Here is a 27,895-nt window from a genome sequence, read left to right as displayed (position 1 = left end):
TTCATGCTGACAACCCAAACAAAATGTTCACATTTAAAACACAATGATTTCTTCGTTGTAAAACAAAGCACAAATTGATGTGATGTTAAATTTGTTGTTTTATGTACTAAATGCTCTAGTCGTAAATGAATGAGTTCCAACACAAGAGTTTGTTTCTTGATGAACAAGTTGATATGTTGCATTTATTGAACTTTTATAATCATTCAATTGATGAAAATAAAAATGTTTTAAATGGACAATATATTTTGTTTCATTTTGATTGAATGTACACAAGTAATGAGATGAGAATCAACAAGAACTGTCTAATGATGGCACAACATTTTACATGCTACTTTAATGACATCATACTTTCTAGTTTTACAACACACTTTCTTGCACTAAACATGTTCGCTGTATAGACCTACATGAAAAGGCACAGATTAATATTTAACTATCCAAAAAAACTTGTTTATTAGAGATAAGCTATTTTGTGCAGTGGACAAAATCTGTGTTCTAGCATTCAAAATGTTTAATGAATAGGACTAAATGTTAAATGTAGAGGACTAAATGTTTAGTGCATTAGACAAATCTGTACAAACTGAGAAATACAACTTTAAAGACAGAAGATGTGGTTGCCTGACAAGGAATGTACTGAGGACTTAAAATGATGGGGAATCAAAAGGTGGCCAGGGCCATTGTGTGGGTGAGTCATTGTCTTTACTACTCACACACATGAGGAACACAGAGGTGGCATCAGAAGACTTTTATTCTGGGAATGCTGGGGTTACTTTAAAACATGAATACACTGCAAGAATCAACGAGTGGGACATGATTTTAGAAAAAAACTAACTATAGGGATACAAATGTTCTGTATTTAAATGCATAGATCAGAAGTTAAGCTTTATTATATCTGCACAGAATCCAAAAACTCTAAACAGTCACTTAGATAAACAATTCAAGGAAAATATAATTGAGAATCTGATTCTATGGTGCTTAGGCTATAAATAAAACAATTTCTGTTAAAATAGAACTATAATATTTTCTGGTTGAAATGGAATGAATCAGGGATGAAAAGAAACAAAATATATTGCGTAAAAAACATATCAAAATGTAGTTAAAATATATTACATTTTTGTTTGAACAAAATTTATTTACTTATATTATAATTTCACTTTTTGGCTTTTTAATTTCTTGGACTACTCCCTGACTCTAAATTTACGCCAATGACGCTGAATGACCTCTGCAGCCCACCTGGCTTTTCTGATCTTTTCTATCCTGGCTTTTTCGGCAGCAACCGTGGACATAAAGGTTCTCTCCCCTTCTTCTGTAGACATTGCAGTTAGTTTTGTTTTTTCAGGTTGAAGACCAAAAAATGTGTCTTCATTGACATCATCATCATCATCATCATAAACATGAGTTGAGTTTTTGAACAAGGCAAGCTTGGATTCAAATGTGTCCACACTAGTTTCATTTGCTTTTTTATTTTTTTTACCTGACATAAACAATGCAACTTTTCAATTACAACAATGGATATTGTAGAACTAAAACAAACCAAGAGAAAGCTGTTAATTTAGCTCTTTAACTTACATTTAAAAAACAATTTGCTAACCAACTTTAACATTACCTATAAAAATGCTATGCTAATACTGCCGATAGGATCAGAATTAGGGAAAGTCACAGTAGCAGAAACAGCTTTGATATGACAGCTGGTTGCCTGATTACCTACCTATATGAAGGGCTTTATTCTGTGAGGGAAGCTGTCTCATAGAGTGGGTGGTAACACTCGGGTATCCCTGCCAAACAAAAGGTAAACATCAAGGTAAGCAGAATACAACTCCGTACATGAGAGGTAAGCAGAATACAACTCAGTCTGCAAAAGCTCATGGTTGATAAATTCGAAAAAAGTCTCGAGTTCAAACCCTCTGGCAGATAAGGCTCGATCCTTCCCAACACTAAAAATTAAGAAGAAGAAGAACAACTCAGTACATGAGTGGTAAGCAGAATACAACTCTGTATATGAAAGGTAAGCAGAATACAGCTCAGTACATTAGTGGTCAGCAGAATACAACTCATTACATGAGAGGTAAGCAGAATACAACCTAGTGATCTCCCACTTTGTTAGTGAATATACTAAGCTTTCAATGTATTTTTAATGAGTAGACTAAGTTCTAATTAGACTTAAAATGCCATCCAAAATAAATTTCTCTGTGAAGTTTGATGAAAGAATTTGTTCCATTAGAAATGGGCTACGGTAACTTACACCGTAGCCATGTGAGTTAAATAAAAGATGGAACAAACCAGAGAACTGTGAGTACAGTAAGGTAATTACCTTGTGATCTGGACTAGATTGGAATCTTTTTTTCTTAACATCCCCAGAGTTTCTTTTCTCAGAGTCTTCTGACAGGGATGGTGATGAGGGTTTATTAGAACTTGGTACATTTGTTTCTGTAAGTTTAGTTACTCGTGCAAACTTCTCATACGGATCTGTTTCAAATATTAACCTGGAACCATCAAGCTCGGAGCTTTCTTTCAGCATGTTGGAGAGGGTTGACTCAAAGGTTCCTGAGGTCAGGCCCATTTTTCTAGCATCAAACTTTTCTGAGGTGCCCATTGAATTAATGTATTGACTAGGTGTAAGAACAAATTCCTTCCTGAGATGTCTTGAAGAGCTTCCAAATTTTAACCCCAACTCTGAAACAGTTTCCTCTAAAGAATCAATGATGGGCTCCTGTTCAGTAAAAGAGTTCATATCATTAAAATAACTATCATCATATTCTAAACTTTCTGTTGCATGGATCAGTGTTTCATTCTCTTCTTGCTTTTTACTGAATATTTTATTGTGAAACATGTTGGTATCTTGGCTAGGATTGGCCGATGCTTGTAAATCAGAAAGGGTTAAAGGAAAATCTGCTGGTTCTGAAGATTTTAAGATCTTTGAAGGTGGGCTAGAAAAAAGTACGGTTGAGCTGCCATCCATATAATGCTTAGGCTTGTTGTTTGCATTGTTGTTGCTGTTTTTGTAAAGACTTTCTATGTTGTTTTTTTCTGGTGTAACTAGAGAACTGGACTCACAGGGTCTGTCATCTAATGCAAACTTGTGGCTGTGGCGGGGATCATGCAAGGAGCGCACTTCTGTGGGCATGATACCTTCATTTAACAGCGCAACATTGTTAGCCAGGGGATCCAGACCGGCATGCAGCCGAGGGCTACAGGCACCAAAATTCTCTCTTGGCTCAAGTGCTGCTTTGGGGCTGCGCATACTCCCATGACCATGACGAGACTCATAAAATTTGTCAATGTAAGCACCATTGAGGACTTGGTCTAGGTACTCTTGCAGACGCTTGACTTGGTCGTCTGCTGAGTGGACTTCATGGGGATAGGCTATTTCCCTTGACTGCGAGCCATTTCTATCAGCGGGGGGTTGAGCCTCCCCTGTCAGGCTGTTCTGGTAGGGGCATGTGTTGTAGTGAAGCTGGGAATCATATCTCTGGGGCTTTAAGTTTTCCAAACTTTGAAACTCCTGGGGGTAGAATTGAGAGGGCATTTCAGCATATGACTGATCTTCAAAATGTGGATCTTTTTGTTGCTGGGAAATTCTAAGAATTTGTTTCAATTCTCGAAGTTTTTCAATAGTTGCTGCTTCCTTCATAGCAAGGTGCTTAGATTTTTCTGCCTTCTTTGAATCCTGAGAAATATAAGCTATTTTTAGAGACCAATGATCAGAGGTGTCTTTAGGTTAAGTGACACCCAGTGACTAAGGTTTGTATATAATAGGTGGTGACCGGAAAGATTCATAATGGGAAAACTGCGCATAAAAATGTGCGGAAGGCATATTTCTTTCCTTAAATTGGACATTTATAGACATTGACAAATAATGACCACATATACTTTGTAGCATAATAAAAAAACTTTTCCTCGAAATGTGATAAACTTAATTAGCAAAACTCGTTTGTGCTTGTTAATTTTTCTGTTTGCTCAGTTTTGGGTTTGCACATTTTTCTAGGAACCATAAAAGGTATGTACTATCTATATTAAAAAAAAATGAGTGCTACAATGTGAAGCAAATACAGTGTTTTGTAAAATTAGCAAATTTTTTAATTCTCAGGTTTGGTATTAACCACTTAGATGGTATCATTTGGTAGGGTGCATCTGATATTCTCTAGCAAGTCTCACTTTAAGTGTATCTGATAGTCTCTAGAAAACCCACAAAAACTTATCTCATGTTCTCTAAACTACCAAATAAAAGCTCAAGACTGGGTACTGATCCTACTTTCTGCTGTTTTTCCTCCTCTGCTCTAAGCAAATCAAAGACCTCTCTTGTGTTTAAGACACCTTTCCCTTGCTTGTGCTGGCCACTGATCTCATCCAGTGACATCTTGGACGACACGTGGCTGCTGGTCAGACTGGAATCAAACTGCTGGGGTAGGTTCTGCTCAAACCTGGATTTGTTCATTAGGATACTGTTCAGCTTGTCTTGAATTTTGGCCTAAGACAAAACAAAGTTGCAAGTTTTCAAACACCAAAATATTTTAAGGTTTTTCTAAAGGCTGGTATACATCTATGTAAACCAAAACTTCAGAGAAAGCCTGTGAGTAGCCATGGTGACGGGGTTTAGACAATCTCTCCTTAGCATGAAAAAAAAAAACCCCACAAAAACCCTCCAGTAAAATAGAGCCTACCAGTTTTTTAAAGCCTACATGGACTGGAGGAAATGTGTCAGTGTAAAACAAAACAAGACCACTTACCTTTCTTCGGAGTAAATGTTTTTCTACTAATTGTTCTTTGGTAATTAAATCTGGATCAGCTTGCATATGCTTGAGTTGTCCAATGAACGCGTGTCGGTCTCGGAGCTGTTCCTCTGTTGCCTGTAGCTTCAGGCTTGGAATAATAAAAAAAACTTTTTAAAATCTCACTAGCCCAATACTTCCTTTTCAATCTCACTATTTCAAAACTTCCTTTTTGAATCTTATCATTTTAAATCTCACTATTTCAACACTTCCTTTTAAATCTCACTATTTCAACGCTTCCTTTTAAATCTCACTATTTCAACCCTTCCTTTTAAAATCCTATCTTTTTAAATCTAACTAATTCAAAACTTCCTTATTGTTAAGTGACTCTTATACTGTTAAATCTACTTTAAATGTTTGCTAGACAAATTCAAAAGTTTGAACCAGTATGAATATACCTGAAACCACAAGACTCCTACCTTAAACTATTTTCAGTAGCAATTAGCTCTTGAAGGATGTTTTCATTTTTCACTAGCTCTGTGCCATCAGGGTGTCCTGGCTGGTCAAGCTTGGAGAGTTTCCTGCTCAGTTTTTTTGACTCAAACTCTTGTTTTTTGTTATATGATGATGTCAATTTGTCTTCTTTTTTTATGGAATCCATTAGCTCTTCAATTGTTTTCTTAGTTTTTTTAACTGCTTCAGCTAATGGTTAAAAAAAAAAGAATAAAAAATATTAAACAAAAAGTAAAAGATATGTTTACAACTTTGCAACATACACAAATACTACTATCTAATTGGTTTACTGATGGTATAATTTATCACCAACCAATATGACTAATGGTAACTGACCTGGTGGTAACCCCCCTTCTGCTTGGTCTAAATATGCAGAGTTGTTGTAAACATCGTGAGATGAATGGAGGGTTACTTCTGATGATGATTCATTGTCTACAGATAAACCTTTCCTGGTTTGAGGGCTAAAACAAATATTTAAAAAAATGCAATCATTCTACTGTAATAGTTTTTAATAGTTAATATTTCTAGCTGAAGATGATGGTTGCAAAAAAACTGCATCAAAGTCTATATTAAGCTATGTCATCATTTACAATAACATTTTTCACAACGGGAATGGCCTGTGCAGAGAGCAGCTAAGAGCATATAGCACCAGCATGTCGCATACATTAGTGTCCACAGCTGTATTTGTAGTTCCCTAGGGATAACGCAACTTCCTCTGTATCCAGAAAATGTGCAGGCAAAATGCACACAGAGAAAAATGTGCAACAGAAAAATGTACACACACAGAAAAAATGTGCATATGTAAAATTTTGTAACATATGTCTGTTTCAGTTTGGTGTCAGTGGGTACAAATAGAAACATATTTTTAAAATCCTTTTCTACAAAAAAACTGTTCAGGTTTTTTCAATTAGATATATCACAGCCAGGAATTGCCCACAGATGTTTGTCTACAGGTGGTTTGTTTAAAGGTGGTTTGTTCACATGTGGTTTTTATAAAAATATACATAATATAAGGTAATGGTTGTATACAAGTCCCTATTAGGCTATGTGAACAGTTACAATAATCTTTTTTCTCAACGGACATTGCGTGTGTCTGGGGCATCTAAGTGGACTCCATTTTTTATCTGAACTGTAAAAGTATCTGAAGACACTCTCTGTGGAGTTCATAGTGCTTACAGTACCAGGGAAAACTTTCCTTGATCTTGTACTAACTACCCTAAATAATTTTAAATTTAAATAGTTCTAAAATTCTAATAATTATAACTAAGGCAAATCCCTAATTTTGTGATGAAATAAAAGTGTTTCATAATATACCTATTTTGATTCTTGCGTAAAATGTACTACAATACACATGCTATGTAAGCAGTTTTATCATTATAAACATGTTAAGTAGTAGACTATTTTTTTGTGGTGATTTCCTTATGTGGTTTTTTAAATGAGATCCTCCTTATATTTTGATACACTATTTTAGATGATTTGACTCCCCTCACTGCCTTATATTTTGATACACTATTTTAGATGATTTGACTTAACATTTTTAAAATTAATTTTCAAAATTATATTTGTGTCAGTTTTACAAGAAAAAAAATAAATACTTGAACTAACAAGTGACAAGATTATAGTGACCATGCAACTGTCTAAGGGACTAAACATTTCTTACCATTTAGATTCCGCTATCGACAAACCAGTATTAGTTATCGGGGATGTCCCTTGTGAGGTGGTGTTCATGACATGGTCACCGCTATCTCTATGTGGGTTGTTGGGCTGTGTGATATCACTGTGGTCAGGTGTTGTCTCAAGGTCCTGCTGAGGTTCTGGTGGTATTGCTTTCGGTGGCCTTGCTACGGAGCCTTTTTGTAGACACTGGTGCTTAAGTAGGTGAAGGCACTCACGAAAACGGCACTGATCACATATGCCTGTAGTGATGGTAGAAACAAACAATTAAAAAATTGTAATACTTTTTGTGAGGAAGGCATGAAGTAGTCAAAAGATGTAATGTCTTTAAATAAGAAACTTTTAAAATTATTCATACTAAACTTTTCCCACACCTGTATTAATATAGGAAAATGAAATGTTTCAAGAGCATTGAAGAAAGCAGCAAGAAAGTTTCTACTCCGACACACAAGAATTAGTGTCTGACAAAAATATCAGAGGATAGGAGAGAGATGGAGCAAGAGGTGCTGGCCACAGGCAGGACCTGAAATGACCTCTGGCAGCTCATGCAGGACAGGAAGGTAAACCATATGCTCCAGTGAGAGGGAAGGTAAACCATATGCTCCAGTGAGAGCTATGAGAATAAAGATCAGATTTATACAAGCTCTTTTGAGTTTTAGTGGTTTAAAGATGGACAGGAGATTAATCACAATGTGTAATGTTAGCCATGTACCTATCTTATCTTTACTGGAACCTTGTGAAGTTTTTAAAATTAATTCTACCTCAATAAATCAGTGAAGATATTCAGTTTTAATTAAGAATTGTATCATTAAAAGGCTACTATTATTGAACCTACCAGCATCAACTGGATCAGTAATGACCCCTTGCAAAAATCCCTCCATAATCTTAGCACAGACCATCCTATCCTCTTCAGTCAGCTCATCCAATATATTGTCTTCAGTCACTTGCTCATTTCTTCCCTGGTGGTGTTAGAATACTACATATTAGTAGCAAGGATTATATTATACAATATCTAGTGACATTGGGCAAAACAGATCTTATAACATTAATGGTGGGCAGAGTCAGATCTTATAAAATTATTGAAATTATTGGTGGCCTAGGCTGTAGAGCGCTAGGCTGCTAACCTGAAGGTCTCAAGTTCGAATCCGGGTTCAAGTCAATGGAACATCCCTAAGTCCACCCAGCTCTGATCGGTACTTAACTCATGTTAGGGAAAGTAAAGGCGGCTAGGCAAAGTGCTGATCACACCTTCCCTTCAAACGCAGAAGTAAAGAAACATATGAATTCTACTTCATCTGCCCAATGGATTGCTAGGTCTAAAGAGGAGTCTTTACTTCAGTAAAATCTAATGTAATTATTGATGAAAAGACCTATCTTATAAAATTATTGGTGGACAAGAAGAAAACATGTTACAAGCATTAGTGCTGTGTGCCTAGTGCTTCTCTAAATAATATCACAATTGTTTTCCATTCTGTTAGTGGTAGTAAGTAGTTGATGTCATAAATCTAGCTAGCAAACAGCACAAGACTTTTACCTTGGATCTCAAAAGTGCAACTTGGTTCTCTAAGTAGGCAACTTTCTGCTTCAATCTCCTAATAAGTGTTTTATCATCTACTTCTTCATTTCTTCTGAGAATAGACAAATGGCATTCAGTTAATATACTGTCATAAAAACTGTTTTAGTTAAATCAACTCAGTTATATTGTGAAGATATAGAAATTAAAGTTTGTTAATGTCTAAAGCCAGATAATAAAATTGTCAGAGATAACAAAGAAAAACTTACCTGGCATTATTTGCTATGCGTGCCACTCTTTGTGCAAAGCGACAAGTAGAGATGGATTCACCTAGATTTTCTGGCTCTAAGGAGATAGTGGCTATCATTGCTGTTAAGCAGTTGCCTCCTGCATAAATTTAAAAATTGTCTTGTTAAATGTTTTAAAATATTCAAAGTTAAACTTTTTTCTTGTTTTTCAGATAATAATATTAAATGCTGAAAAAAGAATGGTTAAATTTCTCACCTAATGAATCTTTTAAGACCATGGTTAGTAAAGAGTTCCTGTAGGGTACAAACTTAAAAGGACGACTGCCATCACATGACGGTCCTGATGTGAACGATGTGTTACTGCAAGGAGAAGGGTGGAGATATCAAACATACAGTCTAGCTCAAAATTATTGCTGAAGTAACGCAAAATTCAAGCATTATAGCCACTAAAAGGACCACAAATAAATACCATGGGGTGAGTCAAAGAGGGGTCATAATAATGAAAAATACTGAAAAATATCTTTAGGTTTATAAAAAAGACTAGATCTTAACTTACCTTCTACTAGCCAATGCAGGGTTTTCACCCTTACTCTTTTCACTTGCAGAGTGACTGCTTGACATGGGGGCTGACTGTAGAGCAATGATGACTGTTTCTAAATGATGAAGGGATAAGTTGATTGATTTAGCTTCGGTGAGCTGTTGCCCATCCACTCCAGTCTTTGATACACGTTCTGAGCCAGCTAGATCCACCAAATGTAGTTTGGAACTGAAAGTGTCAAATGGGTGTACACTGTCACATTACAGGTGATGATAGGGTAGAATGTCACAACACAGGTGATGATGGGGTAGAATGTCACAACACAGGTGATGATAGGGTAGAATTTCACAGGTGATAATGGGATAGAATGTAACAGGTGATGATGGGGTAGAATGTCACAGGTGATGATGGGGTAGATTGTCACAGGTGATGATGGGGTAGATTGTCACAACACAGGTGATGATGGGGTAGAATGTCACAGGTGATGATGGGGTAGATTGTCACAACACAGGTGATGATGGGGTAGAATGTCACAACACAGGTAATGATGGGGTAGAATGTCACAACACAGGTGATGATGGGGTAGAATGTCACAACACAGGTGATGATGGGGTAGAATGTCACAACACTGGTGATGATGGGGTAGAATGTCACAACACTGGTGATGATGGGGTAGAATGTCACAACACAGGTGATGATGGGGTAGAATGTCACAACACAGGTGATGATGGGGTAGAATGTCACAACACTGGTGATGATGGGGTAGAATGTCACAACACAGGTGATGATGGGGTAGAATGTCACAACACAGGTAATGATGGGGTAGAATGTCACAACACAGGTGATGATGGGGTAGAATGTCACAACACAGGTGATGATGGGGTAGAATGTCACAACACTGGTGATGATGGGGTAGAATGTCACAACACTGGTGATGATGGGGTAGAATGTCACAACACAGGTGATGATGGGGTAGAATGTCACAACACTGGTGATGATGGGGTAGAATGTCACAGGTAATGATGGGGTAGAATGTCACAACACAGGTGATGATGGGGTAGGATGTCACAACACAGGTAATGATGGGGTAGAATGCAACAAAGGTGATGATGAGGTAGAATGTCACAACAAGGTGATGATGGGGTAGAATGCAACAAAGGTGATGATGGGGTAGAATGTCACAACACAGGTGATGATGGGGTAGAATGTCACAGGTGATGATGGTGTAGAATGTCACAACACAGGTGATGATGGGGTAGAATGTCACAACACAGGTGATGATGGGGTAGAATGTCACAGGCGATGATGGGGTAGAATGTCACAACACAGGTGATGATGGGGTAGAATGTCACAACACAGGTGATGATGGGGTAGAATGTCACAACACAGGTGATGATGGGGTAGAATGTCACAACACAGGTGATGATGGGGTAGAATGTCACAACACAGGTGATGATGGGGTAGAATGTCACAACACAGGTGATGATGGGGTAGAATGTCACAACACAGGTGATGATGGGGTAGAATGTCACAACACAGGTGATGATGGGGTAGAATGCAACACAGGCGATGATGGGGTAGAATGTCACAACACAGGTGATGATGGGGTAGAATGTCACAACACAGGTGATGATGGAGTAGAATGTCACAACACTGGTGATGATGGGGTAGAATGTCACAACACAGGTGATGATGGGGTAGAATGTCACAACACAGGTGATGATGGGGTAGAATGTCACAACACTGGTGATGATGAGGTAGAATGTCACAACACAGGTGATGATGGGGTAGAATGTCACAACACTGGTGATGATGGGGTAGAATGTCACAACACTGGTGATGATGGGGTAGAATGTCACAACACAGGTGATGATGGGGTAGAATGTCACAACACAGGTGATGATGAGGTAGAATGTCACAGGTGATGATGGGGTAGAATGTCACAACACAGGTGATGATGGGGTAGAATGTCACAACACAGGTGATGATGGGGTAGAATGCAACACAGGCGATGATGGGGTAGAATGTCACAACACAGGTGATGATGGGGTAGAATGTCACAACACAGGTGATGATGGAGTAGAATGTCACAACACTGGTGATGATGGGGTAGAATGTCACAACACAGGTGATGATGGGGTAGAATGTCACAACACTGGTGATGATGGGGTAGAATGTCACAACACAGGTGATGATGGGGTAGAATGTCACAACACTGGTGATGATGGGGTAGAATGTCACAACACTGGTGATGATGGGGTAGAATGTCACAGGTAATGATGGGGTAGAATGTCACAACACAGGTGATGATGGGGTAGGATGTCACAACACAGGTAATGATGGGGTAGAATGCAACAAAGGTGATGATGCGGTAGAATGTCACAACAAGGTGATGATGGGGTAGAATGCAACAAAGGTGATGATGGGGTAGAATGTCACAGGTGATGATGGGGTAGAATGTCACAACAAGGTGATGATGGGGTAGAATGTCACAACACAGGTGATGATGAGGTAGAATGTCACAACACAGGTGATGATGGGGTAGAATGTCACAACACAGGTGATGATGGGGTAGAATGTCACAGGTGATGATGGGGTAGAATGTCACAACAAGGTGATGATGGGGTAGAATGTCACAACACAGGTGATGATGAGGTAGAATGTCACAACACAGGTGATGATGGGGTAGAATGCAACAAAGGTAATGATGGGGTAGAATGTCACAACACAGGTGATGATGGGGTAGAATGTCACAACACAGGTGATGATGAGGTAGAATGTCACAACACAGGTGATGATGGGGTAGAATGTCACAACACAGGTGATGATGGAGTAGAATGTCACAACACAGGTGATGATGGGGTAGAATGTCACAACACAGGTGATGATGGGGTAGATTGTCACAACACAGGTGATGATGGGGTAGATTGTCACAACACAGGTGATGATGGGGTAGAATGTCACAACACAGGTGATGATGGGGTAGAATGTCACAACACAGGTGATGATGGGGTAGAATGTCACAGGTGATGATGGAGTAGAATGTCACAACACAGGTGATGATGGAGTAGAATGTCACAACACAGGTGATGATGGAGTAGAATGTCACAACACAGGTGATGATGGGGTAGAATGTCACAACACAAGTGATAATGGGGTAGGATGTCACAACACAGGTAATGATGGGGTAGAATGCAACAAAGGTGATGATGAGGTAGAATGTCACAACACAGGTGATGATGGGGTAGAATGTCACAACACAGGTGATGATGGAGTAGAATGTCACAACACAGGTGATGATGGAGTAGAATGTCACAACACAGGTGATGATGGGGTAGAATGTCACAACACAGGTGATGATGGGGTAGAATGTCACAACACAGGTGATGATGGGGTAGAATGTCACAACACAGGTGATGATGGGGTAGATTGTCACAACACAGGTGATGATGAGGTAGAATGTCACAACAAGGTGATGATGGGGTAGAATGTCACAACACAGGTGATGATGAGGTAGAATGTCACAGGTGATGATGGAGTAGAATGTCACAACACAGGTGATGATGGAGTAGAATGTCACAACACAGGTGATGATGAGGTAGAATGTCACAGGTGATGATAGGGTAGAATGTCACAACACAGGTGATGATGGGGTAGAATGTCACAACACAGGTGATGATGGGGTAGAATGTCACAACACAGGTGATGATGGGGTAGAATGTCACAACACAGGTGATGATAGGGTAGAATGTCACAACACAGGTGATGATGGGGTAGAATGTCACAACACAGGTGATGATGGGGTAGAATGTCACAACACAAGTGATAATGGGGAAGGATGTCACAACACAGGTAATGATGGGGTAGAATGCAACAAAGGTGATGATGAGGTAGAATGTCACAACACAGGTGATGATGGGGTAGAATGTCACAACACAGGTGATGATGGAGTAGAATGTCACAACACAGGTGATGATGGAGTAGAATGTCACAACACAGGTGATGATGGGGTAGAATGTCACAACACAGGTGATGATGGGGTAGAATGTCACAACACAGGTGATGATGGGGTAGAATGTCACAACACAGGTGATGATGGGGTAGATTGTCACAACACAGGTGATGATGAGGTAGAATGTCACAACAAGGTGATGATGGGGTAGAATGTCACAACACAGGTGATGATGAGGTAGAATGTCACAGGTGATGATGGAGTAGAATGTCACAACACAGGTGATGATGGAGTAGAATGTCACAACACAGGTGATGATGAGGTAGAATGTCACAGGTGATGATAGGGTAGAATGTCACAACACAGGTGATGATGGGGTAGAATGTCACAACACAGGTGATGATGGGGTAGAATGTCACAACACAGGTGATGATGGGGTAGAATGTCACAACACAGGTGATGATGGGGTAGAATGTCACAACACAGGTGATGATGAGGTAGAATGTCACAGGTGATGATGGTGTAGAATGTCACAACACAGGTGATGATGGGGTAGAATGTCACAACACAGGTGATGATGGGGTAGATTGTCACAACACAGGTGATGATGGGGTAGAATGTCACAACACAGGTGATGATGGGGTAGAATGTCACAACACAGGTGATGATGGGGTAGAATGTCACAACACAGGTGATGATGGGGTAGAATGTCACAGGTGATGATAGGGTAGAATGTCACAACACAGGTGATGATGGGGTAGAATGTCACAACACAGGTGATGATGAGGTAGAATGTCACAGGTGATGTTAGGGTAGAATGTCACAACACTGGTGATGATGGGGTAGAATGTCACAACACAGGTGATGATGAGGTAGAATGTCACAGGTGATGTTAGGGTAGAATGTCACAACACAGGTGATGATGGGGTAGAATGTCACAACACAGTTGATGATGAGGTAGAATGTCACAGGCGATGATGGGGTAGAATGTCACAGGCGATGATGGGGTAGAATGTCACAACACAGGTGATGATGGGGTAGAATGTCACAACACAGGTGATGATGGGGTAGAATGTCACAGGTGATGTTAGGGTAGAATGTCACAACACAGGTGATGATGGGGTAGAATGTCACAACACAGGTGATGATGGGGTAGAATGTCACAACACAGGTGATGATGAGGTAGAATGTCACAGGCGATGATGGGGTAGAATGTCACAGGCGATGATGGGGTAGAATGTCACAACACAGGTGATGATGGGGTAGAATGTCACAACACAGGTGATGATGGGGTAGATTGTCACAACACAGGTGATGATGGGGTAGAATGTCACAACACAGGTGATGATGGGGTAGAATGTCACAACACAGGTGATGATGGGGTAGAATGTCACAACACAGGTGATGATGGGGTAGAATGTCACAACACAGGTGATGATGAGGTAGAATGTCACAGGTGATGTTAGGGTAGAATGTCACAACACAGGTGATGATGGGGTAGAATGTCACAACACAGTTGATGATGAGGTAGAATGTCACAGGCGATGATGGGGTAGAATGTCACAGGCGATGATGGGGTAGAATGTCACAACACAGGTGATGATGGGGTAGAATGTCACAGGCGATGATGGGGTAGAATGTCACAACACAGGTGATGATGGGGTAGAATGTCACAGGCGATGATGGGGTAGAATGTCACAGGCGATGATGGGGTAGAATGTCACAACACAGGTGATGATGGGGTAGAATGTCACAACACAGGTGATGTTAGGGTAGAATGTCACAACACAGGTGATGATGGGGTAGAATGTCACAACACAGGTGATGATGAGGTAGAATGTCACAGGTGATGATGGGGTAGAATGTCACAACACAGGTGATGATGGGGTAGAATGTCACAACACAGTTGATGATGAGGTAGAATGTCACAGGCGATGATGGGGTAGAATGTCACAGGCGATGATGGGGTAGAACATAACAACACAGGTGATGATGGGGTAGAATGTCACAACACAGGTGATGTTAGGGTAGAATGTCACAACACAGGTGATGATGGGGTAGAATGTCACAACACAGGTGATGATGGGGTAGAATGTCACAACACAGGTGATGATGGGGTAGAATGTCACAGGCGATGATGGGGTAGAATGTCACAGGCGATGATGGGGTAGAATGTCACAACACAGGTGATGATGGGGTAGAATGTCACAACACAGGTGATGATGGGGTAGAATGTCACAGGTGATGTTAGGGTAGAATGTCACAACACAGGTGATGATGGGGTAGAATGTCACAACACAGGTGATGATGGGGTAGAATGTCACAACACAGGTGATGTGCATTGGTAAGCTTGTTTGGGGGGGGGGGGGAGATGGAAGAGCACAGTAAATAAAATATGTAAAATAAATTTACAATAAACATAGGTTCCAAATCCACAACTGTTGCGATAGATGTCATATGCTTCAATCAGCCACGAGCTGGTTTATGTTAGTTGTTGTCATGACAACCATTTACGAGAGACTATATATATAGTCATTATTAAGTTTTTAAGTTGAGAAGAATAAAAAAAAATCAACAAAACCTAGCTGTCAATCCTGAATGTCTCCATTGTCTAGGTCTTTTCTTGTGTGCCTGTTACGCATTTGTTAGCAAGATGTGATTGATAATAGTTTTTTTCAAGTGGCGAGTTAGGGGAGGGTTTAAGTTGGCTATATGCAACCTCATTCCATGATGGGGTAGAATGTCACAACACAGGTGATGATGAGGTAGAATGTCACAGGTGATGTTAGGGTAGAATGTCACAACACAGGTGATGATGGGGTAGAATGTCACAACACAGTTGATGATGAGGTAGAATGTCACAGGCGATGATGGGGTAGAATGTCACAGGCGATGATGGGGTAGAATGTCACAACACAGGTGATGATGGGGTAGAATGTCACAGGCGATGATGGGGTAGAATGTCACAACACAGGTGATGATGGGGTAGAATGTCACAGGCGATGATGGGGTAGAATGTCACAGGCGATGATGGGGTAGAATGTCACAACACAGGTGATGATGGGGTAGAATGTCACAACACAGGTGATGTTAGGGTAGAATGTCACAACACAGGTGATGATGGGGTAGAATGTCACAACACAGGTGATGATGAGGTAGAATGTCACAGGTGATGATGGGGTAGAATGTCACAACACAGGTGATGATGGGGTAGAATGTCACAACACAGTTGATGATGAGGTAGAATGTCACAGGCGATGATGGGGTAGAATGTCACAGGCGATGATGGGGTAGAACATAACAACACAGGTGATGATGGGGTAGAATGTCACAACACAGGTGATGTTAGGGTAGAATGTCACAACACAGGTGATGATGGGGTAGAATGTCACAACACAGGTGATGATGGGGTAGAATGTCACAACACAGGTGATGATGGGGTAGAATGTCACAGGCGATGATGGGGTAGAATGTCACAGGCGATGATGGGGTAGAATGTCACAACACAGGTGATGATGGGGTAGAATGTCACAACACAGGTGATGATGGGGTAGAATGTCACAGGTGATGTTAGGGTAGAATGTCACAACACAGGTGATGATGGGGTAGAATGTCACAACACAGGTGATGATGGGGTAGAATGTCACAACACAGGTGATGTGCATTGGTAAGCTTGTTTGGGGGGGGGGGGGGGGGGAGATGGAAGAGCACAGTAAATAAAATATGTAAAATAAATTTACAATAAACATAGGTTCCAAATCCACAACTGTTGCGATAGATGTCATATGCTTCAATCAGCCACGAGCTGGTTTATGTTAGTTGTTGTCATGACAACCATTTACGAGAGACTATATATATAGTCATTATTAAGTTTTTAAGTTGAGAAGAATAAAAAAAAATCAACAAAACCTAGCTGTCAATCCTGAATGTCTCCATTGTCTAGGTCTTTTCTTGTGTGCCTGTTACGCATTTGTTAGCAAGATGTGATTGATAATAGTTTTTTTCAAGTGGCGAGTTAGGGGAGGGGTTAAGTTGGCTATATGCAACCTCATTCCATAACGAATTCCGGGCTTTGTCACTGGTTGTATGCTCAGGGTGACACAGAGTTATAAAATACGTTAATCTAAAGTTACTTGGTTGAAAAAAAAAACTACGATGTAGAGTTAAAGAACACCTCACTCACGTGATTAAATCTGTGAACACAGTTGCTCCCCTTAAAGTAGTAGTGAAGTAGATCTCGAAGTTACAAAAAAAAATCTATTTGTATCAATAACTATCAGGTTTGGTGAAATCTTCTGTCAATCACTAATAAGTTTGGTGAAATCTTCGGTCAATCACTAATAAGTTTGGTAAAATCTTCGGTCAATCACTAATAAGTTTGGTAAAATCTTCGGTCAATCACTAATAAGTTTGGTAAAATCTTCGGTCAATCACTAATAAGTTTGGTGAAATCTTCGGTCAATCACTAACAAGTTTTGTGAAACCAAAAGAAACATATTCCATGAAACCCGTGTCGATGACTCCATGAGCCCGCTGCCAAATGCAGCATGAAAATGTTGGTTGTGCGATTCCATGAGCCGGGATTAAGTCGGGCACCCAGACAGAAATTTATTCCCGCCACACGAGCGCGGGCCGTTGTGTGCAGACGTAAAACTCGGCACAATGCGTTAAAAGGGGGATAATCCGTTAATTATGGAGAAAATCATTAAACAGAAGTTAACCTATTATAGCAATGAAATAAATGTTATGCTAAAATAGTAATGTACAGTTCAGGCTACGGATATATAGAAGAGCGGAGCGTGATTTTATTTGTACATATTATACCGAAAAAAAATACGTGACAGGAAAATAAGACGGTGCCAGATTATAACTTGGTCGTAAATTTTAGTAGGCACTGTGCCACAACTCTACTGACGGAATTTTTAAAAAAGCCAAATAGTACAATTATTGCTATAATGACACAACTAAGAAACGAAACAGTAGAAATTGTGAGACAACCAAGAAACGAAACAGTAGAACTTGTGAGACAACCAAGAAACGAAACAGTAGAACTTGTGATACAACCAAGAAACGATACAGTACAGGTGCTATAGTGACACAACCAAGGACTAAACAGTACAAGTGCTATAGTGGCACAACCAATAAACGAAACAGTACAAGTGCTATAGTGACACAACCAAGGACTAAACAGTACAGGTGCTATAGTGGAACAACCAAGAAACGAAACAGTAGAACTTGTGACACAAACAAGAAACGAAACAGTACAGGTGCTATAGTGGCACAACCAAGAAACGAAACAGTACAAGTGCTAAAGCGGCACAACCAAGGACTAAACAGTACAGGTGCTATAGTGGCACAACCAAGAAACGAAACAGTTCAAGTCCTATAGTGGCACAACCAAGAAACACTACAATACTTTGGTGACACAACCAAGACACCAGTATAAGTCCTTTAGAGGCACAAACAAGATACATAGCATCACTGCTTTAGTGACATAAACAAGACACTAATTAGTTCAACTGTACAAGTACTTCAGATGCACTTTTGCTGGCATAATTATGAGAACGGTTAATTGACTCTCTGGCGAAATTCGTAACCAACGCATTTTTCTCAACAAAAATCTCACAAAACCGAACCAATCAAATGTGACTGGTATGACTTGTGTGTGCACCAGTTAAACTGTAGTGGGGGTAGTTATGTAGGAGTGGGGGTTGGGTATGTGGTCTAAAGTATACGAGGGTAAACAAAATACAACTAGTTCGTCTTGACGTTTCATGTAACATAACAACTAACGTCAAGTCATAGGACATAACTGCCCTGGCCAATGGCCGGTCCCAATAGAGACTAGCATGAGATGGTGAGAAATGGCGAGTTGGTGCAAAGGTTTGCTTTAGAAAAGAGCTGCATTAATGTGACATGTGTCGACCTTGTCGTGCAGGAACAGAGCGCTACGTGACGTTACGACCTGTTCTAACGCTTGCAGCCTTCAGTCCCCTGACTTTATACGTCCTAGGCACTTTGGTACAGGCCATAAAGCTGGACTTTAAATAACGCGTTTACTGTGCTCGAGTAGAAATAAAAGTGATTGAAGCAGTTTAAAGTTTCAAGACTATCGTTGATCTTCCGTTTTTTGTGTGGAAAACACGGTTTAATTCGGCTTTATTTCGGTCGGCCAATACTTAATATGATAATGTATTTAACAGTCGAAAGATTAGCGAATTGTAAATAAACCGGGAATTATCTCCCCTAAACTTTCTCGAATATACTTGTAAAAAACAACAGGGTATGGCAACTTGGGATATAGACATGACGTTTAATTACTTAAATTTTTACTTTCTCGTATATACGAAGTATAGAGAAAGTCTTGTTTTAAAATGGAATGGAATCTCGTGGAAAAAACCGGGAGTGATCTCCCCTAAACTTTCTCGAATCTAATATATAAAGCTCAATTCTGTAACGCATATGTTTGTCGTTGGCATTTCTACGGATTTAAGTGTTAGATCAATTATCGTGCGCGTTTGTCTAAATTTATGAGTTAAAAAATTACTATTAAAAGTGTTGGGAAATCATTTTCATTTTTCAAATTGTAGTAATAATTGTCGGCATGTTCATTAAACACAAGTTTTAAAAAAAATATCATCTTTTACAAAAATTCTAATTATGTCTTTCTTTAGTCCTATAGCGCTTACTTCCCTTTGATAAATTAGGCAAAACACAATTACTTCCCTTTACGAAATCATTGCATTAGTTGAAAAGCATTTACTTTTTAATTACTTTGTTTTGGTGTTGGGAAAAAAATAATTACATAATTAGCGGGGATTGATCAAGTGCAAATGTTTTAGGTATTTTACGGATAAGCTTGGAGTATTATAATTGTTCATTAAATTGAAACAGGCGCGTTCGTTTAAGTGAGTGCAAAAACTATGAATAAGTTGGGGTACTATAGTCGTTTATTAAGCTAAAACAGGCGATTCTGCCCCGGGCGTTTATGTTCGCGTTAGTGTTTTCTTTGTGTTTAGGTGGGTTTGCGTTAGTGGTTGCGTTTTGATTTGGTTCGTTTTTGTTCTTTCTTTTTTCGTTTTTGTTTGTGTTTTTTTTTGTTTGGGTTTGTATTTGTGTTTTTGGTTGGTTTTGCGTTTGGATTTGGTTTGTTTTCGTTTGCTTTTTCGTTGTTTTTTTTTTTGGTATTGGTGTTTGTGGTTGGGTTTGTTGTTAGGTTTTTGTTTTCGTTTGTTTTTTCTTTGTGTTTGTATTGGTGTTTGTGGTTGTGGTTGGGTTTGTTGTTAGGTTTTTGTTTTCGTTTGTATTTCTAATTGTGTTAGCGTTATGTTTGCGTTTTGTTGTTTTGGTTGGTTGTGGTTTGGGTGGGCAATGCCGGGTTTATGATGATTACTAAACACACAGGTAATGGTCTTTAACGGAAAGGTTTTTCACAGAAGCCAGAGCAGGGCCTGGCCGGGACGGCTAGTATTCTTATATAAAATAACAGGGGATGGGAACTCGGGCTATAGACATGATTTTTAATCCATTTTAAATACTTAAAGTTTTAAAAATAGAATAAAATCTCGTAGACAAATTAATTGCACACCAAGTGAACGCGAATAAAAAAGCGCATAATAGTGCGCAATATTATTAGTACTTTTAAAATTTACATTAGTTTTTTGAGAAATCGGAAGTAGCGTAAATAAGTACTTCCGGTCAACGAAAAATTCTCAAAATTTGACAGAAGGTAGAGAATTAGATCTTTTACTTACATATCAAATTTCATTTATCTATCTGAAATAGTACTCAAGTTATAGGCTTTTGAAAAATTCAAAGTAGAAAAAGTACCACTTCCGGTTATCCGAAATCGCTCAAAAGTTGATACGGATCTACGATTTTGATAAAATACTTATATATGAAATTTCATCAACCTAGCTGTAACGGTACTCAAGTTATCGTGTTTACACACGGACACACACACACACAGACACACAGACATACGGACAGAATTGCAAAGCCCAGTTTTTCAGACTGGAATACGCATAAAACCTTTTAATTTTGATAAATCTGGATTGATAATTTTTGCCCGATTAAAATAAGTCCTCTATACTTCGGATGTGATGAAGGACTGAGGTGTAATACGGTGAAAATAGTTAAAATTTCAATTGATTTTTGTGCACGATTACAATACTTTCTCTATACTTCGTATATACGAGAAAGTAAAAAGAATTGCACACCAAGTGAACGCAAAACAAAATGTGTATAATAGTGCGGGATATTATTAGTACTTTATAAATTCACGTGCGTTTTTTGAGAAATCGGAAATAGCGTAAATTACTACTTCCGGTCAACGGAAATTAATAAAAAATTTATAGAAGCCAGAGAATTAGATATTTTACTTACAATTGAAATTTCATTTATCTATCTGAAATAGTAATCAAGTTATAAACTTTTGCAAAATTGTAAGTAGATAAAGCTCCACTTCCGGCTATCGGAAATCGCTCAAAAGTTAATACGGATCTACGATTTTGATATTATACTTATATACATAGTTGCTACGTCAGGAGATGGCTGGGATGACAAATCAAATGTTGCCTGTAAAACTTGGTGATGCCTTATGGGCAGTGACTGCCAGCCGTCACGTGGTCAATATTCGCCAGTACAGCTACAAAGGATAAAGTTGATACCACACGGACCTCAGCATCAGGAGAAAAATAAAGTTTTCTTGACTTGCAATAGTTGTCTATTCCAGACCATTCAAAACAGAGGAACTAATGAAACAAGTCAGTTCCTATGAGTTACAGTTGACTTCTAACTCGCACAAAAGTATGCCATGATTAAGTTCATTAGCAGTGCATAATGAAAGTGCTTTATAAGAAATGTTAAACTTAGCCAATGCTAGTGGGAATAGTTGATCTTTTGAGTTTCATAAAGGTGTAGCGTGACTGCTAAACATTGGCGTCGGGTGTCATGCAGTGTGGTGGCTCCGGGTGTTACCACCTCACCCCTCTGGTGAATGGTGTCATGCCATGTTTAGTGGTGTGTAGAGCTGTTCACTTTGATTAAAATTAGCATTATTTTTGTCTTCCCCAACACACTTTGATGTTGACACACTGTGCTGGATGATATATTTAACATCAATCATTTACTGTTGTGTTCACCTTGGTGTCACGCCCTACATGGATCCCATACGGCGTGGTCCACCCTACCCGCCCCCCGTCGTTTGACGCTACCGTTGCTGGACCACTGTATAAATATAGCCTACATGTCTCAACCGTGTGAACACATTGTTTACCTTAGTGGTATATAGAGTAGGAAAGCCCGGCTAAACATTCAGAAATACCTGACCCCCCCCCCCCCCCTAGCCCACACGTCAAGATTTAATGACATCATTGGGTGGAGGTGGGGAGAAGAACTCTGATTATAGGAAACTGAAATACAAAATCCTCGTACCAAAGCTGATAATTACAGCAAATCCTACAGTTATGATAATCGAACCTGAATGGCTGCCTTTGTTAGATCTGGACGAATACAACTTTACAAGCAACCGTCACGAGAGCTCCTGCTCAATACGCAAGTGAAACAGTCGATTAAATCCCTTAAGGAGATGCTATCTATAATTCTACATCGTGCATTAACAGGATCCAAACACGGAGTTCACGTGTTCGGCATGATATACGTATAAATCGACAATACTGGCTAAATGAATATGTAGGTAGTCCTAACAAATTGATAAAGAACTTGCTGTAAAATAAAGCTGTGGGGGCCTATTTAGCTTTATGTAGCATAGCTTGAAAGGATTTTCTGTAAAATAAATACAGTGGTTTATTGCCTGGCCTACCACAAAGTAAGAAATAAATATAACAGTCGACTAACGTCACTTGATACATGATCTTTAAATCACATTATGGTGCGTAGGATATGTGTAAAGAATTTGTTTCAACATGGACAATAATTTATATAACATACGTGTATGAATACATGCAATGTATTTACGTGTTAACAATGTATTTAAGTGGTACCATAATTAGTACATCACTCCATGTAGCTTAGTTGATTCCCATTGAGGAACTAAGAGCAAAGTGATGATTGCATTTTTCTGATTTAGCATGAATTATTCATGATAAAATGTTGAATTCATGATAGTGTGTCAAATTATTATCTAGGCCTTCAAAACATAATAATCAGTTATAATTTTATACAAAGAGAATGGGTTATTAAGTTAAAGTATATCCTTTTGAATTCTATATTTGCAAGGGGAGGAGATAGGCTTATAAGGTAAACTATATAACATTTTTGTGGTGTGGGTGGGGTATTTAGACAGTCAATTTCTATCTCTTTGTTAACATTTAATATAGCCTATTATTAACAGGATAACGTAAATATCATTTAGGTATTTTTTTTTCAATAAGAACAAATAATTACAGAAAATTGTTTTTATCTTTTGTGTTCCCATGTAAATGTCTGGAACATTTCATATATAAAGCTATGAAATATTATTGAATATTTATTTGATTACTGATTTCTGTTTGGTTCTGAATATTTATATAAAAAAGAATTGTGGGTTCCAGGTCCAACATTAACTTCCACACATTAAATCTAACATTTAAATATACTTATACCTTATAACAAAAATACAGAATGAAAGCTTTAAACAACAGTGCTTTAATTTAAAAAACACATTAAGTCAGTGTTTCTATATTTATAAAATTAGTACTAAATTTACAGTGTAAGTTAATAAAACTATTGGAAGTAAGATTTTAGAGAATTTTATTTTCTTGGATAAAACTGAGAAGTTGTCTCAAGTTTTTTGTGGTTTAAATTAATGACCCTTTAGTTAGTCCTGCAATACTTTACTCATGCCATTGATGTTATTTCCTGTGATCCCTACCAAAACCTTCATAGTGCAGATCAGGTCAACTTATACCAATCAAGTTGGTTTACACACTGCCATGTGTACAATTTCAGGATAGCATATCAGGAGTCAGAGAAAACAAAAATGCTTTCTTCAGAGTGTACGAATATTTGAACTATGTGTATATAGTGTATAATGATTTTTAATTTATACATTATAGAAATGAAAAGGTGTGAAGTGAAAACATAATAGTGTAATGGGTCTATGTAACAAACAAGTGACTAATTAAAAAACATTTGACAAACTTAACAAACTCAAAGAAGAATAAAGGAAACAATTTTTAACAATATTTTATTGAATAAGATTTTAGTATATCAGCTTCATAATTTTAACATTTTAAATTTATGGTCTGGGAATTTTATTTCTTAAAAAGACATTACGTTTTAGCTAAGAAGTAGCATTTTGACTAATGTGAAATGTGATCTGCTATTATGTTAGCTAAAATAAATTGGCAAGCAGAATGTTAAAGCTTTTCAATTTAAAAACATGACAATTTAAAATAAAAAATGAACGCAACAAGTGAATGCTGAACTTACTTAACAAGAACTTCCGAATCATGCTTCCTCACTTGCAAGTACACAGTAAACACAGCATGTGATCTTGACGACCGTTGGTTTACCGGTGTTTCAGCCACTTTACGATTGGCTTGTCCTTGCAATAAGAGCATTTGTGCGATTTCCTCATTGGCGGCAAGATGCAGAGAGAGACCTCTCAAAATACATGAGCCTCTGGGCCCTTCAACCACTGTAACCTTAATAAAGTTAAAACTTCTTAATCTTGGACAGAACATGCGAAATAGCTTTATTTATAATATTTTTATGTTAAATGAGAAAGTGAAAACATTATGAAAAATTTATCACATAAAAATAGATCCATTGTAGATAATAAAAACAATAAAAAAACTATTTCTTAAAAAGACTTACTGAGTTTTTGTTAATAGCAGACAGTTTTTTAATAAACAAGAAAATATTTCAATTTTATTGCATAAATTGTTTATAAAAATAAAACGAATAAACAGCAATCATCAGCACAAATTATAAACTCGAAAATGCTTACAAAATATAAATATATTTTTGAATTATTGCCTGAACAAGAAACACTACTCAATAAAAACATAAAGTATAAACATAAGGTAAATCAATGCCAAGAAACATCACTGGTAAATGGGCAGTCTAAAACACTAAGCTGATTAACTCCCCTTTCAAAGATTTTAATGACCAATCCCCTTCATCAAGAAAGTAATGTTAATTTAGCCTACCTTGGCAAATGGTGCTACAGGTAAAGATGATCTTGCTGCTGGATTTAGCAAGTCATAGGCAACTTCTTGGTATATTTCTAGATAGGATAAATACACTGATATATGTTCATCTGTTCGATTTTCTAGTTGTTGATATATCATGCTCAAGGCTCTGCAAAATAAAAAGTGAAAGCTCATAAATTTAGGATATTAAAAATGTTTTAACAAAGAACCCGATTACTGTGATTTTGTATGGGGAATTTTAATACAAAATAGTCAAGAAAACAGCCATACAAGTAATATTGAACATCTCAAAAATTCATTTTGAATTAAAATAAATATCTGTTATAAATCTGTATGTATTGCTTTATCTGGTAATAATAAATTTAGTTATAGGAGTTAATATAGAATTGTATTTCAATGCTAGTTTTATCTTACTATTTCAGACGGCAGAAGTAGTATGTTTTAATATTACCATTATAAGTAATGTTTCAATTGTTCCAAAATCCATTCAGCAATTCTAACAGGTTAGTGTGACACTACTCACCGTGTAGCTAGGCCTCTGGTGTTGTACCGAGAGGAGTTACCCTCTACAGTATAAGTTTTGCCCGTTCCAGTTTGACCGTAAGCGAAAATTGTTCCATTATAGCCATTTAAAAAATCTATAGATAAATCAAGTTGTGAAAAACTAAAGCATTCATAAAAAAAAACACATTTAGATGTAAAACACAATCGTTGTTAAATAAAATTAACAGATAAGCTTATTTAAATACATATATAATATCTAAAATATAGCCTAAAATTACTTTGAATAATATCTTTGGCAACACCATCAAAGACTGCCTCTTGTGTGACTTCAGGCCTGAAGATATCGGTAAAGACTATGTCATAGCTAAGGTTGCTGCGAATGGGCTGCTGGGGTCCTTGGAGAAGAAAATCTTTATTATCTGGGATATGTACTGTCAGCACATTTTTGCCAATTTCATAGCCAGGGTAAGCTTTTTTGGAAGGTTTCAGCCGTGCATAAGTTTTAATTTGTGCCATTGTAAATAACAGATGACTGCTGGGCAGTGCTTTTCTCTCACTGAATTTCTGTTGTTGGCTTTCTTCTTGTTGTTTCCCATCAATGAGACAGCACTGCCCTGCTTCAGTGCTTGGACTGTAAAAGACAAAAATAATTGTACATAGAAATAAATACTTAACATCAACTGTTTTAAAAAATAAAAAGAACAAAAGACACATTGGGCTATCAAAAACCTTTTTAAATATATGACTATAGTGGTATGATAAATATTTAACTCATAGTTTGAAAATGTTAAATTACCCAATTAGATGAAAAATAATTTTGTCAATGTTATAAAGTTAATATCCAAAATATTAGTCAATCTTTCTCATTTTATATCATTTAGGCTATATGAAATATTATTATTAACTAACTAGATAAATGGCCCATTGAGGGAAGAATAATGGGTGCTGGCTCAAAATCTAGAAAGCTAGTCTAAAATACTCTAGACTCCAGATTGAGATCTTAATCTAGAAAACTAGGGAGTGGAAGTTTAGAATTAGATCGAATCTAGATCTAGATTTAAGATTCTAATTAAGTCTAATTTATTTATTTAGCCTACTAGATCTAGATAATCTAGATCTAGTTAGGAGTTAGGCCTTATAAATATAATAGTATACTGTCTTATAGAATTTAAATTATTAGGCTTAGGGCCCGCTTAGGGCCTAGGCTAAATTAATAGAATTGTATAGGCCTAGGCTCTAGGCCTAATTTTTATATTTTTTAAGGCTTAGATCTAGGATCTAGATCTAAAAAATAAAATAGTTTGGTAGCCTAAGGCATAAGGCCAAGGCTAAACTAATAATATAATTTATAATTTAATTATTAGATCTAATCTAGGCCTACCTAGGAGGCAATCTAATTATTTTGTTATTGATTAGCCTCTCTCACTGGCTCTCTAGAATCTAGATCTAGATTAAGATTTTTTTTAAAATTTAGATTCTAGATCTAGATCTAGTCTGGAGTCCCCTGCCCCTAGCCCTAAACTCACTCTTCTAGACAGTGTAGTGTGTAGTAGTCTAGTTAAGTCTAGTCACTAGTCTAGTACACTAGTAGTAAGTCAGCAAATAAGTCTAGACTGATTTATTTATAAGTAAAGTAAAACTAATTGGGGCCTATTTAGTATTTAAACAAGTCGAAAAATTAATTAGCAGTTGAATTTTAGTGAAGTTCAGGCATGATTTGTTTTTTTAACGATGAAGGTGTATTTTTATTTTGTTGAGAACTTCAACAGCGAGAAACGTTCTTTCTGCTGATTCTTTCTAAGAAAGGGTAGATAATTCACAACAGCATTTTTTTCATTAGCCGACTGAAAGATTCTCCCATCATTTCATTCAATTTTTAATAAAATTCTATAAATAAATAACACTTTTTGCAATTTAATTGTATCTTGCTTTTGTTAATAAAATTATGAATCTATGTGTCTTTACCCCTTTAATTCCAATCATCATTTGATGACGATCAAAACAGTCCAGCTTGCATGTCTTTCGAATTAGGGGTAGTTTACATGCGCCATCTTGTTTCTAACATTCCCGTGATACAACACGTACTTCA

The 27,895-nt window shown here is 37.7% G+C and overlaps 1 protein-coding gene across 2 annotated transcripts; it reads right to left on the bottom strand.

Moving 5' to 3' along the window:
* Nucleotides 1–78: 78 nt before the first annotated feature.
* LOC131955432 (kinesin-like protein KIF6) lies at nt 79–27,895 on the bottom strand. 2 transcript variants are annotated; one of them, XM_059319542.1, is made up of 18 exons: nt 27,772–27,895; nt 26,085–26,437; nt 25,826–25,940; nt 25,300–25,450; nt 24,578–24,792; nt 9,211–9,420; nt 8,911–9,014; nt 8,676–8,793; nt 8,428–8,521; nt 7,729–7,852; nt 6,880–7,135; nt 5,556–5,680; nt 5,186–5,408; nt 4,725–4,857; nt 4,250–4,465; nt 2,309–3,664; nt 1,706–1,772; nt 79–1,471 (listed from the first exon to the last, which is right to left on the bottom strand). In XM_059319542.1, exons 2-18 carry the CDS (start codon nt 26,320–26,322, stop codon nt 1,176–1,178), a joined length of 4,041 nt encoding a protein of 1,346 aa, XP_059175525.1. In that variant the 5' UTR covers nt 26,323–26,437; nt 27,772–27,895; the 3' UTR covers nt 79–1,175. The 2 variants fall into 2 exon arrangements, with proteins under 2 accessions (XP_059175525.1, XP_059175526.1); XM_059319543.1 differs by having other exon boundaries at nt 2,309–3,499.

The sequence above is a fragment of the Physella acuta genome, unplaced genomic scaffold, assembly GCF_028476545.2.
Source record: "Physella acuta isolate Inbredline_101_S28 unplaced genomic scaffold, ASM2847654v3 ptg001066l, whole genome shotgun sequence".
Taxonomy (NCBI): domain Eukaryota; kingdom Metazoa; phylum Mollusca; class Gastropoda; family Physidae; genus Physella; species Physella acuta.
This window is presented reverse-complemented; position numbering and strand designations above follow the sequence as displayed.

Coding starts and splice junctions, on each gene's coding strand:
- LOC131955432 (XM_059319542.1), bottom strand. CDS start 26,322: ATGGCACAAATTAAAACTTATGCACGGCTGAAACCTTCCAAAAAAGCT. Junction 25,451..25,825: donor ACCAGAGGCCTAGCTACACG/GTGAGTAGTGTC, acceptor TTTATTTTGCAG/AGCCTTGAGCATGATATATC. Junction 5,681..6,879: donor TCGATAGCGGAATCTAAATG/GTAAGAAATGTT, acceptor TATTTGTTTTAG/CCCTCAAACCAGGAAAGGTT.